Here is a 15,917-nt window from a genome sequence, read left to right as displayed (position 1 = left end):
TTATTCTCTTTGTTCAATCAATTTCAGTCCAGTCCTTCCTGTGCCTTACACTTCTGTTGTGAACCATGTTCAGAGGATTAAGTGAAAGTCTGTATAGTGACTGGTGACACCCTCAGCCTCCTTCTCTCACTTAGTTCTGAGAATACCAGCTGCCAAGATCATGTCTGCCAGCTTGGAGGTTGAAGGATCTTCCCCAGGGCCATGGACTAAGCCAAGAGAAAAGCTAACAAAGTCAGATAGTTGGAGGTCCTCCAATGAAACCAGATCACCTCATGAGTGAAGCTCACCAGAAAATAAGCCATGCCTATACCTACAAAAATTCCAATTAACTTTTTTAAAAAAATGCTTCACTCTAAAATTCGAATGGATAATCAAGGATCATCAGACTAGGACTGGAGGTGTGGCTCAAGCGGTAGAATGCCTGCTTTTTAAGTGTAAAGCCATGAGTTCGAACCCCAGGCCCACCAAAAAAAAAAAAAAAAAAAGGATCAGCAGAATAAAAAAAGCACCCAAAATGAAAAACAACGATCACCCACAGAAGAGATTAGAGTAAACAGAATCAGTTCAGGAAGCTGAGAAAACTTTAAAAACTACAAAAAAAAGAGAGAAAAAGAAAGCCATACCAGAGACAACCAAAGAGGATATAGCCCATAAAACAAGTACATGAAACCATAAAAGAACCCTTGAAAGCTATACATTCACTGAGATTTTAAAAATTCAATAGAAGTGTTGGATGATACAGTTGAGGAAATTTTCCAGAGAGAACAAAAAAAAATGTAGAAAACATAAGAAAAAGGAAGATCAGTTTATTAAGTTTAAAAGTCAATTAATAGGTAGTCCAGAAAGGGAGGAAAAGAAAAACCAGGAGAAGAAATTATCAAAGAAATAATGTAAGAAAAAAAAAAACATGAACTAAACAAGAAGATTTATTTGTTTGTTTATTTAGATTTTTTTGAGGATAGGGTCTCACTTCGTAGCCTCAAACACATCAGTTTCCTGGGATTACAGGCATGTACCATCACACCAGGCTCAAGATTTTTAGAATAAAAGTGTTCATTAAAGTGTATGAGGACTTTTTAAAAAGAAATCTACAGTCAGGTATACTTTTTTCAAATTTCAGAACACCAGATATAAAGAGAAGATTCTATTAAAAAAAAATTCCACAGAGGAAAATAGGTCACATACAAAGGATCAAGAATCAGAATTCCCTTTCTCAGCAGCAAAACTGGAAAACACTGGAGCAAAACCTTTAGTGTTCTTAAGGAAAATTATGTCTAACCCAGAATTCTTCATATAATCAGCTATCAGTCAAGTGTGAGAATGAAGTACAGATTGATAAGAGAAAATTTCTGAGACATCCTAAATTTAACTACAAGGGTTGAGAATGAAGGGGAGAAAAAAACGGGGTGGGAGAGTGGGGGGGTTAATAAGTCAACAAGCTGAGAAAGAAAGACCATTTCACCTTCTTTTTGTTTTGTTCGCCATCCTGGGGTTTGAACTCAGGGCCTCTTGCTGGCTAGGCAGGGTCTCCACTACTTGAGTCACTCTCCTCGCCCTGGTTCAGATTCTTTCTCTCTTTTTTTTCTTTTCAGTACTGGGGCTTGAACTCAGGGGCTACATCTTGAGCCACTCCACCAGCCCTTTTTTTGATGTGTTTTTTTTTTTCAAGATAGGTCTCACAAACTATTTGCCCAGGCTGGCTTTGAAATACGATCTTGTTGCTCTCTGCCTCCTGAGTAGCTAGGATTATAGGCGTGAGCCAAAGGCACCCAGCTTTTTTTTTGCCAGCACTGGAATTTGAACTCAGAGCTTCACACCTGCCAGGCACTCTTACCGGTCCACCAGCCCTTTTAAGTGCTGGGTATTTTCAAGATAGGGTCTCCAGAACTATTTGCCCCGGGCTGATTTCGAACTGTGATGTTCATGATTGCTGCCTCCTGTAGTTAGGCTTACAGATGTGAGCCACCAGTGCCAGGCACATTCTTGAATGTATGTTAAAATCTTTTGTTTTGTTTTACTTTTTTTATTTACTTTTTTTTTTTTTTTGATACCGAGGCTTGAACTTGGCACTTGCTAGGCAGGCAGTCTTACCACTTGAGCCACTCCACCAGCTCTTACTTTTTTCTTTTGAATTTGTATGTTAGCTCTCTGCCTTAGTGCAATCTTCTTAGAAACCTCTGTGCCATGAGAGCCAAGTGTAGGAAGAAGTGAATGCGCTAGCCGAAGCACCAAAGAAGATGAGGCAGAGGTCCAAGTAAATAACTTGTGCACCCGTGGAGTCCAGAGGAGCAGGAATAAGGAAAGCTGGAGAGCAGGACGCTGTTACTCGTTGTTGGACTGCATGCTACAGGCTAGAATTTGTCTCAGTGAAGCTGGGCACTGGCGGCTCATGCCTGTAATCCTAGCTACTCAGAAGGCAGTGTGCAAGAGGATCATAGCTCGAAGCCAGCCTGGGCAAATAGTTCTCAGGACCCTATCTCAAAAAACAAACAAACAAAAAAAACCCATCACAAAAAAGGGCCGGTGGAGTGGCTCAAGATATAGACCCTGAGTTCAAGACTAAGTACCGCAAAAAAAAAAAAAAAAGAATTTGTCTCAGTGCATCTGGAGCTTACATTGCCATCCCATAGCTAAGACCAGTTCTGAGAGACCCACACTACTCATGACCAAACAGCCCCTGTTGGTCCTTTGCCCTGGACCTCTGGCATCTTGATTTAGTTCTGTTCTCAGCTATGGATGAATGTGATATGTGTACAATAAATCATCTCTTCTGCTGTCTCAGCTAAAGAATAAAAAAAAAATTTTTTTTGTATGCTAAAAATCTTAACTGAAATTCCACCATGATCCTCTAGGTGACACCACACCCTGCTTACAACCCTAACCAAACCAGAAGCAACAAATACTTAGGAACTGCACTCCTGTCCCAAAGCTTCCCCCACTCAGGGTAATTCCATCAAACTTATCTATAACAATGCATGCTCAGTGTAAACAACTTATGCCTTCTTTCCTTCATTAAATTTTCATTATTAAAAAAAGCTCTGAGCTCTGGCAAGCAGACATTTCCTGCTGCTGGTATCTGTAGGAACTTCTCCACGGACCTGGTCCTTTTGGCTAGCATCTGCAATGGCTCATTAAACCCTTTTTAGTTCAGAGATCCCTCAGTCTCAAGAGTTTTGGCTTAATGAGAAATTTCCAGAATTTTTATATCTATATATCTCTATGTATGTATGCATGTATATATAAATTATCTTTCTTACACCTTTTTTCAGGTAGCTCCTAAAGGATGTATTCCACATAAATAAGGGAGTAATATGAGAAAGAGGGATTTAATAAACAGGTGCAATACAGGAGATGGCAAAGGAAAGATCCAGAACAACCTCTGTATCATAGCCTAGATTGAGGCAGGAAGATAAGAGACCCACAAGGAAGGTGGTATATAGAATTGATCACTTATCTGATGTGTTTGATCAAGAGAAAATAGAAGTATTTTAAGCATTGTGAGTATATTAATGAGACTTATTTGTTCACTAAGTAGCTAATTTTCTGTTATGTGAGTTTCACCTCAATAAATTATTTTTTAAGAGGTATTTTTGTGCTGAGGGCATGGCTCAAATGGTAGAGCATCTACCTAACAAGTGCAAGGCCTGAGTTCAAACTCAAGTACCACCAAAAAAAAAAAGATGAATTAAAAAGAGATATTTTATAATTGTGTTGGACAGTTGGGAGGAATAAGAAATTGTCACATTGAAACTATGTGAGGGTTTATGGAGTGGCTCGAGTGGTAGTATGCCTGCTTAGCAAATGTGAGGCCCTGAGTTCAAACCCCAGTACCATCAAAAATAAATAATAAATAAATAAATAAGAGTGAAGGAAATCATTTGAAAAAAGGAAAACTATGCAAATAAGGTTGGAGTATAGTGGTATGTACCCGTAATTCTAGCACTGAAGACTGAGGCAGAAGGAAGGAGAATTCAGTGGGTTACATGCAGAGACCCTATCTCAAAAAAATGAACGAAACCCATGCAAATAAAAAACAAGACAATTAGCAACTGTAAGAAAATCAAAAGTTAAGCAAGAGAGGAGGTATAGTCATAGTAGGTAGGTGGCTTAATTAATTTTGTTTGCTGCAATAGACTACCACAGGCTGGGTCATTTATTTTAAAAAAGAAATTTATTTCTCATATTTCTAGAGTCTGGGAAGTCCAATATCAAGGCCAACATCTGGTGAGGGCCTTCTTGCTTCATCATCCCATGATGGGGAAGGTAAGATGTGAGAGAAAACAACAAGTAGAACTCACAGCCCCAGGCTAGGAATGTGACTCAACGCATGCACAAGGGCCTGGGTTCAGTCCCCAGCACAGCAGACAACAAAACCCTCACAGTCTCAAATCCTTTTATAATGGCATTAATTCAAACATGAAGGCAGAATCTCATAGCCTAACCACTTCTCAAAGGTCTAACTATTACTTTCAGGATTAAGTTTACAATATATGCTTCTTTTTGGTGGGGAGAGCTGGCATTCAAACCGTAGTAGGTAATAGATCAATGTAAAAAAAATAAGGCAAAAATTTAATAAAAAAATGATTGTCATAGCCTGCTCTGCTTTCTGGTGCTATAAGATAATACCCAAGATTGGATAGTTTATGAGGAACAGAGGTTTATTTAGCTACAGTTCTGGAGACTGGGAAGTCCAATAGTACAGCTACTTGATGAGCCTCACACTACTTCATTTCCTCTAGGGAAAGTGGAAGAGCAAGTAGGTGCATGTGGAAGAGACAAAACATGAGGGGCAGCCTCATGTTACAGTACCTAACCCACTCCCGAGAGCTTAATCCTTCCCTCAAGACAGGCATTAATCCTTCTTAAAGGCCCCAACACCTCAATCCTGTATTGGCATTGTATTTCAACATGAGTTTTAGAAGGGACAAGCTATATCTAAATCACGACAGTGATATAACCATAATGGGAGAATGGAAGAAGAAAGAGGGTTGTGTTAAATCCACATCTTCAGTCAGGTGTGGTGGAGCACATCTGTAATCTCAGGACTCGGGAGACAGAGGAAGGAGGATTGCAGGTTCCAGGGCAGCTTGAGCTAAAAGGGGAGGCCCTGTGTAAGAAAGAAAATGAGAGCGAGACAGAGAGAGAGAGAGAGAGAGAGAGAGAGAGGAAGGAAGGAAGGAAGAAAGAAAATAACCAATTTAAAAAATAAACTGGACTTCATCTAAATTAGGAAACTTTGTACTTCAAAGGACACCATAAAGAAAGTGAAGTAATCCACAAAGTAAAATTTTGAACTCATCTATCTGGTAAGGCACTTGTATCTCGAATGTAAAGAACTCTCTCTCTCTCTCTCTCTCTCTCTCTCTCTCTCTCAATAATAATAATAATAATAAAAGAACCCAGGGAAGAGGATATGAACAGACATTTCTCAAAAGAAGTTCCACAAGAGGTCAATAAGCACATAAATAATGCTCAACATCATTAGCTCTTAGGAAAATGCAAACCCAGACCCCAGTGAGATACCACTTCACACCCACAAAGATCATTCTACATTTAAAAAAAAAAAATCTAAAAATAACAAGTGTTGGCAAGAATGTGAAGAAATTAGAACCCTGATAGACTATGAGTGGGAAGGTAAAATGATGTAGCCACTGAGGGTTTGGCAGTCCCTCAAAAAGTTAGACATGGAGTCACCATACAACCCAGCTACTTCATTCCTCGGTTATATATGAAAGAATTGAAATTTTATGTCCATATAAAAATTTATACACCAAGGTTCACAATAGTATTATGGCCAAAAATGCAAACAATTTAATTACTCACCACCTGATGAGGTGGATAAATAAAATGACATATCCATACAATGGAATATGAGCATAAAAAGCATTGGAGTGCTGATACATGCTAAACACAGATGAACCTTGAAAACAGGCCAAGTGAAAGAAATGCAAAAGTCATATATTATATGATTCTATTTACATGAAATGTCCAGAGAAGACAAATCCATAGAGACAGAAAGTAGGGTAGTGGTTTCCAGGGCTGGTGGAGGAGAAGGGGGTGGGGAGGAACTGCTAATGGGTTATGAAAATGTTCTGGAATTTGATAGTGGTGATAGTGGCACCTAGTGAATATGCAAAAAGCCACTAAATTGTAACCCTTAAAAAATACAAAAGAGCAAGGCTGTCCATGGAGTAGGAGCAGATAGGTAGATGCCAGGTGGTGGCACTTGTCAAACTGGTATAGTTGGGTATTCAAAGCAGGTCCCTGCTCCCCTTAGTCAAAATGGCTCCACTTTAATTTCTATTTAAGATTTTTGAGTAAGGGGTTCCCTAGCTAAAGAAAAGTGAAAGCCCCTGACCCATACAGTCAACTGCAGAGAAGCTCCTCTTCCTCTTCTAAGCACTGGACTTTGGGGAAAGCTGGTATAAAGAGAGGCTGGAGAGTCAACACATCAACAGACCAGTGGCCAAAACAAGAGTTGCAGGGCCACAAGCAGCGCTGGTTGCTGGAGGCCTAAGTTTGAGCATGGGCTGGCAGAGTGGCTAAAGAAGCCCTAAGTTCAAACCCCAATCCCACTGAAAAAAATTTTTAAAAAAGGATGCCTGAGTTTGGGCACAGGGTCCACTAGTGAAGCTCCCCCTGGAACAGACTTCCTTCTGTGCTCTCAGGAGTGCACTGACACGTACACATTCAGAAGTTTCACTTCATTCATCAACCTTAAACAGGTATGTTCTTTGTGCCTGCTCTTGTCTCCAGATGAGTGAACCAAATCCTTTTCCTTAAGTGGCTCAGGCATAGACTGTGTAAACATGCTTAGTCTCTGATGGCTCTGCTCAACTCTCTTGCATTGAATAGAGATCTTGAGCTCAATGTCTCTCGAGGGACAGCAAGTCGGCCTCGGAGGAGCAGAGAGAACTGCATTGTGTCAGGGGAAGGGAAAGAAGGAAGGAGAATTAGTAACCATTTGGCTCCTGCTTACTCTGTACCAGACACACCTGCACAGGATTTAACCTCCTTCTCTAGACATCCTTGAGAGGGTGAGGGACATGCCAGGGAGACTTAGAACTGGTTAGTAGGATTTGAATCCAGGACGATGTGATTCAAAAGTGTACTCTAGAGATGCTTGGACTTCACTCAAGATTTTCACCTAGACCCCTCCATTGGACATTTCTAGCTTCTACCATTCACACATTCACTTGCTCACTCATTCATTTATTCATTCCACAAATTTCCCCTAAAGAACATTTGATGCCTGATAGGTTATTAGCCAGCAGAGACACAAATCTGAATATCTGAATAATATATGTATATATTTTGCAATAATGGAGTTTGAACTCAAGGCCTCACAATTGCTGGGAAGGCACTGAATCACTTGAGCCACTCCACCAGCCTGAATAAGGTATGAACTCTGACTTCAAGGACTTACAGTACAGTGGGAGCCAAGCCTGGACTGAGACATAAGACTGGGAGCTAATTATACCACCAAGGGAGGCCCCTGGAGTGGTTTGGCTAGATCGTGAAGGGTTTAATAGGATTCAAATTTTGGTGCAATGGGGGAAAATATACTGTCAATTCTCTACATCCCTGTATACATCTCTCCTATCCTGGAGGTGCATGGGGTGTAGGAGGATGACTAGCTATTGTCAGAGAGAGCTGAAGGGGAAGTGGTATTCTGGGGCATGGCTCCTTCTCTGCCACAGCAGGAAGTAGAGGAAGGGCTTGCTAAACAGATCAAGGGTTAGGGAAGTTTATCGACTACAGAAGTTTGGTTTTGTAGGGCTCAGTAGGAACTGTTTCTGGGAAGGGGGCAACAGTGCCTGAGTGACAGTGAGTGAGCAAATGAGAATGGAGATAATCAGAGTGGTCAAGAATGACAGAATTGAGAGACTTGAGGGAGTGAGACATTGCAGTTCTGATTGGAACCATGGGTAAATATTGCACATTTCATACTCCAGTTTCAAGGCTTGGTGGTGACACAATTTTTAATCCAGAGAACAAGCCAGAGAGATACCATGTCTTGTTTGGTATCTCTGCTCAGGATATCAAACAGAATAAGGAGAAAATTTGTTAGGAAGTGGGGCTAGGAGCCAGCCTCAAACCAGGCTATTTGAGCCACCAGCATTAGTTAAATTGTGTGAGGAACTTAGTTCTGGGGTGGAGAAGGGAGGTGGCTACTAGATTTAACTCAAAACTTAAGCTCTAGTTGGTGTTTCTTTTCCTCTTAGTTGTATACTAGTCTTCATTTAGTGAATATTTTCTCCCTTTCCAACTTTCTGCCCTCTATTATGGTTCCCAGTTGGTGTCTGGTTTAATAGAGAGGTCACATGATAGTGTGGGAAGAATATAAACTATGGTATTAGTAGATTAGACTCTAGTAACTAGATTAAAATTTTAATTGGCTAGCCAGTCAGAGATGGGATCAGCCAGGACTCCACTGCTGGATTTAGAACTTCCAGCTTCATTGCAGCATCAAATAATGTAGAGTCTGACTTATTGAACTCCCCTGGGCCTTCCTTACCTCATGTGTACAAATGCTTTTCTTGATAATATCTATCTTACAGGTGGTTGTGAAGATTAAATGACATGTGAAGCCTGAATATAGTCCCTGACCATGGTGTGACCTTAACTTTTTTATTACTATATAGAAAAGTAGGGTACTCAAATGAGTGTCTCACTACACATGGAATGACTAAATTTTGCCACCTCCCCCAGCAATACAGCAATTCATGTCCTGAAGTCCTAACTCTAGTACTTAAGAAAGGGACTGTATTTGGAGATAGGGTCTTTGAAGAGGTTATTAGGCTAAAATGAGGTCATTAGGATGGACCCTAATGAACACAGTATGACTAGTGTACTTATAAGAGGAAATTTGGACAGACAGTACAGAGGAAAGACCATGTGAAGACCATGGGAGAAGACATCACCTACAAGTGAAGGAGAGGAATCTCAGAAGAAACTCACCTTGCCAACGCCTTGATCTTAGACTCTTAGCCTCCGGAACTGAGAGAAAACAAATTTCTGTTGTGTAAGCCACGCACTCTGTGGTACTCTGTGGGGTAGGACTCCCTCTTTCTGCTGAATAGAAGCTGCTTCTTGGCCTGTGGTCCTCCCCTGTCCAACTCCAAGTCCAAAGTGAAAGTCTTAAGGATACTGGGCCTGCTGGCCTGACCATGCTACCTTGGAGAGGGCAGCTCCCTTGGCTCTTGGCTGCTAAGGTGACTGACTGGTGACTTGCTGACCAGAGATGCTTGTCATGGGACCAGGGAGAGAATGTGCCTTCCGTACATGGGGAAGGAAGGGTGACTGGATGTGTTCTGTTGGATGAAGGAATGAAGGAGAACTGGTGCAACTGAGGTGACCCTAGTGTTCTCTGTCCCAGGAAGAGAAAGAGGAGAAAGAAGCGATTTGAAGTGGGAGGAGGGAGGTCAGGTTCCTGATGTAACTGTCAGGACACTTTCCATAGACAGAAGTGGAGAACTGCAAACACTGGAAGTAATCAGATCTTTCGAGGGTCGCAGCGCACATGATCGCACACAGAACCCCCACCTCCCAAGGGCCGTTTGTGTTTGGGGGGGACGGCCGCCTTAGGCAGATACGGCAGAGAGGGCCGGCGGGCGCGCGCCCGACACGTCCTCTGGGTACTGCCCCTCCGGGCGCGCGCCCGTCCCCGCCGCACCCCGCCCCCTACCCCCGGCCGGGCTCGGTGAACCCCGCGCCCGGGGCCGCGCACGCCCCCTCCGCCAGCCGGGACCTCGGGCCGCGCGCACCGGCGCCCCCTCCCTGCCCGGCAAGAGCGCGCGCTGACTCCCGCTCTCGCTCCCGCTCCCGCTGGCAGCGGCGGCGACGGCGGGGATTGTTTTTGTTGTCGCTGAGGCCGGAAGAACTGCGAGAGCCGGGTCCCTGTCCCCGGGCCGGGCGCCGCCGCCGCCCCCTACCCTGCGCCCGCGTCTCCGCGGCGCCGCTCCAGCGCCAATATTCCGGAGATCAAGCGTTACGCGACGGCGGCGGCGGCGGCGGCGGCGGCGGCGGGGCCCGGAGCGGGAGGCGCCGGGGACCGGGACGAGGCGGCCCCCGCCGCCGCCATGGAGGCTCTGGGACCCGGTGAGGAGCGCGCTCGGACCGGGGCTGCACCCTGATCTCGGGACAGGCGGACAAGCGGGCGGGCGGGACTGTCGCTGCCCCGTCACCCCTACCGGCGCGCGCGTACCCGGGTTCGGGCCACCAGGCCTCAGGGAAGAGGACCCTTGTCCTCCTGCAGTAGGCAGAGGGAGATGACCCGAGCCTCGGAGGGGGTGGGGCGGGGACCGCGCCCCAACCTGGAGACTGGGGCTGATCTCGAGTTTTAAGGGAGGGAGGCCCCGGAAGGTGACCCGTGCCCCTAGGTATCGGGGAGACATGACCTAGCCTCAAGAGGTTCCAGGGTTGCTGTGAGGCTACTTTGGGCCTCAGAGGGGGACGGTCTGTGTCTAGTGCACGCGGAGGCCTGGTCCAAACCAGGAAGGCTCCCCACCTACTACCAAGGGTGTTCGTGGTTTTGGGGGCACACCCCTATTTTTCTTCGCACTGGCAGAAGGTCCTCAAGATGAGGAAGGTGAACTTCTCCAAATGTCTCTTCTGACACCTGAAGGTTTCTTTCTCCAAGGCCCCGAAGTTTGGCCTGTCAGTCTGCCAACCCCAGAGAGGTCTGGGCTAGCCTTTGAGTGACGGTAGTCACCAGCCAGTCCGCTCCAGCATTGGCATTAATGCCCCTAGTTCCCTTCAAATTGGGTTATGAGTGGTTGTGAGGATCAAATAAAGGAGAAAGTGCTTTGGAAACTATAACCCGCTGTGGGTATGGATCTCACTCCGCCCCAACCAGAAGAAGCATTCCAGGTTCTGCGAATAGAGCCAGGTGCTCCCATCTCAAGCCCCAACAGGTTTTTAATGCCTTGGCTAAGTAGGGTAGAGTTTAGGGGCAGTGATGGAATTAATTTTAGTATTCAAACCTTATCTCCATAGTGGATTTAGTTGGAAGGTTATTTCACTTTTTTAGTGCACAGAAAATTAGGTTTACTATTTGAGTTTGGAAATTTTGCAGGTTTGTTTACTTAGAACTTGTTTGCATAGCTGAGTGATTAGATCCCACCTTACCTTGCTGCTTTAAATGTTTTCAAGGCCCTCAAAGTCAAATTTCATATGCCTTTTAAAAATAAATTGATTTGAGCATGGTGTGGTGGTGCATGTCTGTAATCCCAGCATTCAGGGGGCTGAGGCAGGAGGATCAAGAGTTTTATGCCAAACTGGGCTACATAAAAAGACCCTGTCTCAAAAAAAAAAAAAAAAAAAAAGGTTTGTCACGTTAATATTTGATAAACTTCAGTGTGAGTATTATGTTAAGTTACTTGAGATATGTCCCCCAGCTAACAGCATTATTAGGACTTTAGGAATGTAACAAACCTTTGTTCAAATCCAGTCTAGTAATTTAGTAGTTGTATGACCCTCAGCAAATTACTTAACTCCTTTAAACTTCCATTTCCTCATCTATAAAATAATAATATTTGTTATGTGATTCACCGTTATTATGAGAATGAAATGAGATAATATATGTGTGAAGTCTTACTGTCCAGACTACAGCATCAGAGATGCTCATAATTGAAGCAATTGTTGCATTTATTAGCTGATATGGAAAGAGACTATGTAACTATGTATACAAGTTGAGTTTCATGAAAAGGATCAGCCTGGTGATGCCCAGGAACTGCCCGGTGATTAGCTGCTGCCACACTTTTGGTTTGATTTCAGCTTTTGGAGGCTTGAGGATTTATCACTTACTCAGGATTGTTCAGATTGTGGAAAATTCATTCTCATGAACCACATTTATGACACTAATAATTTTTTTAATTGTTTTATTATTCATATGTGCATACAAGGCTTGGGTCATTTCTCCCCCCTGCCCCCACCCCCTCCCTCTCCCCCCCACCCCCTCAATACCCAGCATAAACTATTTTGCCCTTATCTCTAATTTTGTTGAAGAGAGAGTATAGGCAATAATAGGAAGAAACAAGTGTTCCTGGTTGAGATAAGGATAGCTATACAGGGAGTTGACTCACATTAATTTCCTGTACGTATGACACTGATAATTAAGCCAAAATGTCACATAGATCTCTTTTGAGTGTAATACTTACCTGACTGTGTCTAGCAAACTCCTGTTTTGGTGTCACAGTACCTTGGAAATCCACTTAAACAAGGAGCTACTTGTTGAGCATGGACTAAGAACAAAGGGAGTCGACAGTCTTGGGGATGTTGCATCCAGATTGTTTTACAACATAGAGAAACATTCCTGCTTGTCTGTAAGAGCATACCCAGATCTAGTGTTATGTGCTGTCTTCACTTGAACCCGTCTGCTTAGTCTTGCTCTGCCCCTTTCTACCACTCAGGTTCAGTTTCTGACAGTAACTGGGAAATAGAACTAGTGAAATTACCATTATTTTGGTTATATTGATTATAATTTTTTGGAGTTTTTTTTCTTTTGCAGTGTTGGGGATGCCAGGGCCTCATGCATGCTAGAAAAGTGCTCTACCTTTGAGCTCCAACCCCAGCCCTTTATAGTTTGGAAAGTGCTTTCCTAACTACTAGCTCCTTCCATACTCTGGGAAGTAGGCAAGTATTTAGTCCCATCTCACCAATGAGGAAAGTGAGTGTCAGAGGATGTGAATGATCTCATCAAGGTCTGGAAGCTGATGAGGACCAGAGTCTGGAACACCTGACTCCTAATCTAATGCCCTCCTCCTCATTTCAGACTCATCTCATGCATTCTGGGTTAAATCACATATGTTTTCTTTTCAGAGAATGTAATTTTCTGGCTATCACCAAATTTTGGGAATGTCACCAATTTAAAACCCAGGGAGGCTTGAGCATTAACTATAACCTTTATGCAAGTGTTACAATAGCTAATATTTATTGAGTACTTTCTGTTGCAAGGCACCATGTTAGACCTTTTATTTTATTTTATTTTATTTTTATGTGATACTAGGGTTTGAACTCAGGGTCTACACCTTGAGCCACTCTACCAGCCCTTTTTTTTTGTGATGGGTTTTTTTGAGATAGAGTCTGTTTGCCCAGGGCTGGCTTCAAACCGTGATTTTCCTGATCTCTGCTTCCTGAGTAGCTAGGATTACAGGTGTGAGCCACCAGCACCCGGCTATCACACACCCTTATTTTGTAGATGAGGAAACCGACACAGAGAAAGTAAGAATCTGGCCCTACACCATGCAGCTAGGAATAGTAAAACCAGGACTGGAATCCAGAGCTTCATTGCTTCATCAAGAGGGCAGCTGTAGGCTGAGGATACGGCTCAAGCAGGTAGAGCACCTGGCTGCAAGCAAAAGGTCCTGAGTCCAAACTTCAGTACCAAAAAAATAAGTAAAAGAAGTTTGCTCAACTCAAAGAAATCAGCTTTTGAAATGAAAATTTTTGAATATATTTTTAAAATAAATCTAAGCTTATTATCAGAAATGATCATTACCTAACTTTTTTGTCAAGGAAAAGGACAATACAATATTTTACTATATTTTTATTAGTTATTATTATTATTAGTGCTGGGGATCAGACCTCATCTTGTACAGGCTAGACACATAGTTTACCACTGAGCTACCCTCAGCCCTCAACTTGTTTTTCCCTTTTATTTCTGCCTTCTCTGTTTGACATTAGGTACTTCAGAAATGTATACGTATGTATACATAGGATTGTGAAGTCTACTGGGGAAAAAAAATGCACTGGACTGGGAGACCTGGATTCTATTCGTTATTTAGAATCAGAGGCCAGGTGAGGTGCCTCATGCCTGTAACCCAGCTATTTGGGAGGCAGAGATCAGGAGGATGGTAGTTCAAGGCTAGCTTGGACAAAAAGTTACTGTGACCGTATCAATCAATAAGCCAGGCATGGTCACAAAGGAGGATGGTGTTCTGAGGCTGGCCCTGCACAAAACCTAAGACCCTACCTGAAAAATAACTAAAAAAGTAAAAAAGGGCTTGAGTCATGGCTCAAGCGGTACAGCTTTTGCCTAATAAGCAGGAGATTCTGAGTTCTAACCCCAATATCAATTTAAAAAAATCAAATTCTTAGGCATGTCATTTTGATCCAAGTTCTAGTATAGAACTGGATTTCTTCTAATTTTATGTTGTAATGATTGATGAAATGTAGCTTAGAAAATGCATGGCTGACTTATTACATGATTAGGTGTGGTGACTGAGTATGACCTATAATGTTATTTGTTATTTATTTCTTACTTTGTTTGTGATTGTCCTATCACACCCAGAGTAGATCCCCTGGTATACCAAAAGTGTAACAACTCTAAGCCATAACAGTTTTAGTATATACAAATTACGTACTTTTGCTCTATTGAAAAATAATTGCTGCCACGTATGGTGGCTTATTGTATTAGCTACTGGGGAGGCAGAGATCAGGAGGATCAAGGTTTGAAGCCAGCTGGAGCAAATAGTTCTTGAGCTCCTATCTCAAAAAAACCCATCACAAAAAAGGGCTGGCAGAGTGGCTCAAGTGGTAGAGCACCTGCCTAGCAAGCGTGAGACCCTGAGTTCAAACCCCAGTACCACCAGAAAAGACAAAAATGCATAATAGGGACAAAGTCTTTATCTGGGATTATTGGTGCTGCTCAGTTCAGTGGATATTGAATTAGGTGTTGAGGGAATCATGAACTGGAAGTTCGTTGCTCCTAAGAATTTACAAGTCTAGTAGAGGAGACAGGGTAGTTTAACATGGTCCTTGTATTTGTGCTAAGCGCTTCCCTGTTCAGAGTTTTGGAATGCAGAAAGTGGAACTCCCAGCTTGAAACAATTAGGAGAGGACTTCCCAGGAGGTTACATCTGAACTGAGATTTGAAGGGCTAGTAGAATTTAGGAAAACGAACAATTAACTTAATATGAAAAAATATTTTCAGTACTTTAACTTCTTATATATGGTTATCTGCCAACACAAATTTCATTAAAATATTTACTCTGATTAGCTGGGTGCCAGTGGCTCACACCTGTAATCCTAGCTACTTGGAAGGCTGAGATCAGGAGGATCACAGTTTGAGGTCAGCCTGGGCAAATAGTTTGTGAGACCTTCCATCTTCAAAATAACCAGAGGAAAATGGACTAGCAAAATGAACTTGAGGTGTGCCTCCTTTGCAAGCACGAAGCCCTGAGTTTAAACTCTAGTCCCGCCAAAAAACAATTTTTCCCCCTCTGGTTTACCAAAATGATGCTGGACTAGAGCAGCCTATTGCTTCAAAGCTTTCTCTCTTTACTGAGTTTGTTCTCAATGAAATGACATTGAGTAAGAGAGCTTGTAACTTTCCATTGTAACCACAGCCTACTTTGCTCAACACCTATTCATAGTAGAAAAGATGTTTACCTGTGTCTACTTGATATCCTTCCAGACTGTGTTCCACAAAATCCTTTCCTGCTGAAGATTAATATATTTTCAGTTTTGTGAGAGGAAAGGGAGTTGGGGAAAGAGAATACCCTGTGGAAATATAAGCTGGGTAAATGAAGAGTTAAAGTTAATCAGGTTTATTTATTACTTTTAGACTTTTTAGAGAATTTAATATGACAACATACATTAATTTTAAGAGGAGAGAGAATATGTAAGGTTTCTTTGGTATCCTTTTGAGGGGGCAGTACTGGGATTTGAACTCAGGGCTTTATGTTTGCTAGGCAAGTGCTCTATCACTTGAGCCATTTTGCCAGCTCTGATTCATATTGGATACATATCTATATATCCCTATATATATATATATTTTTTTTTTTTTTTGTGGGACTGGTGCTTGAACTCAGGGCCTACACCATGAGGCCCTCCACCAACCCTTTTTTGTGATGGGTTTTTTTTGAGATAAGGTCTCACAGACTGGTTTCGAACTGTGATCCTCCTGATCTCTG

General features: G+C 42.7%; 1 protein-coding gene across 1 annotated transcript in view; it reads left to right on the top strand.

Annotated features, from left to right (window-relative positions):
- The first annotated feature begins 9,996 nt into the window (after positions 1-9,996).
- Positions 9,997-15,917, top strand: part of LOC109683640 (protein argonaute-4) — a 39,073-nt gene continuing 33,152 nt past the window's right edge. The window contains exon 1 of the mRNA XM_074080594.1: positions 9,997-10,101. Coding sequence (XP_073936695.1) covers positions 10,083-10,101 — 19 coding nt within the window. The 5' untranslated portion in view covers positions 9,997-10,082. The remainder of the gene's footprint in view (positions 10,102-15,917) is intronic.

This window comes from Castor canadensis, chromosome 7 (genome assembly GCF_047511655.1).
Source record: "Castor canadensis chromosome 7, mCasCan1.hap1v2, whole genome shotgun sequence".
NCBI classification, from domain to species: Eukaryota; Metazoa; Chordata; class Mammalia; order Rodentia; family Castoridae; genus Castor; species Castor canadensis.
Note: the sequence above shows the minus strand (reverse complement) of the source record. Positions and strands in the feature narration are given on the sequence as shown.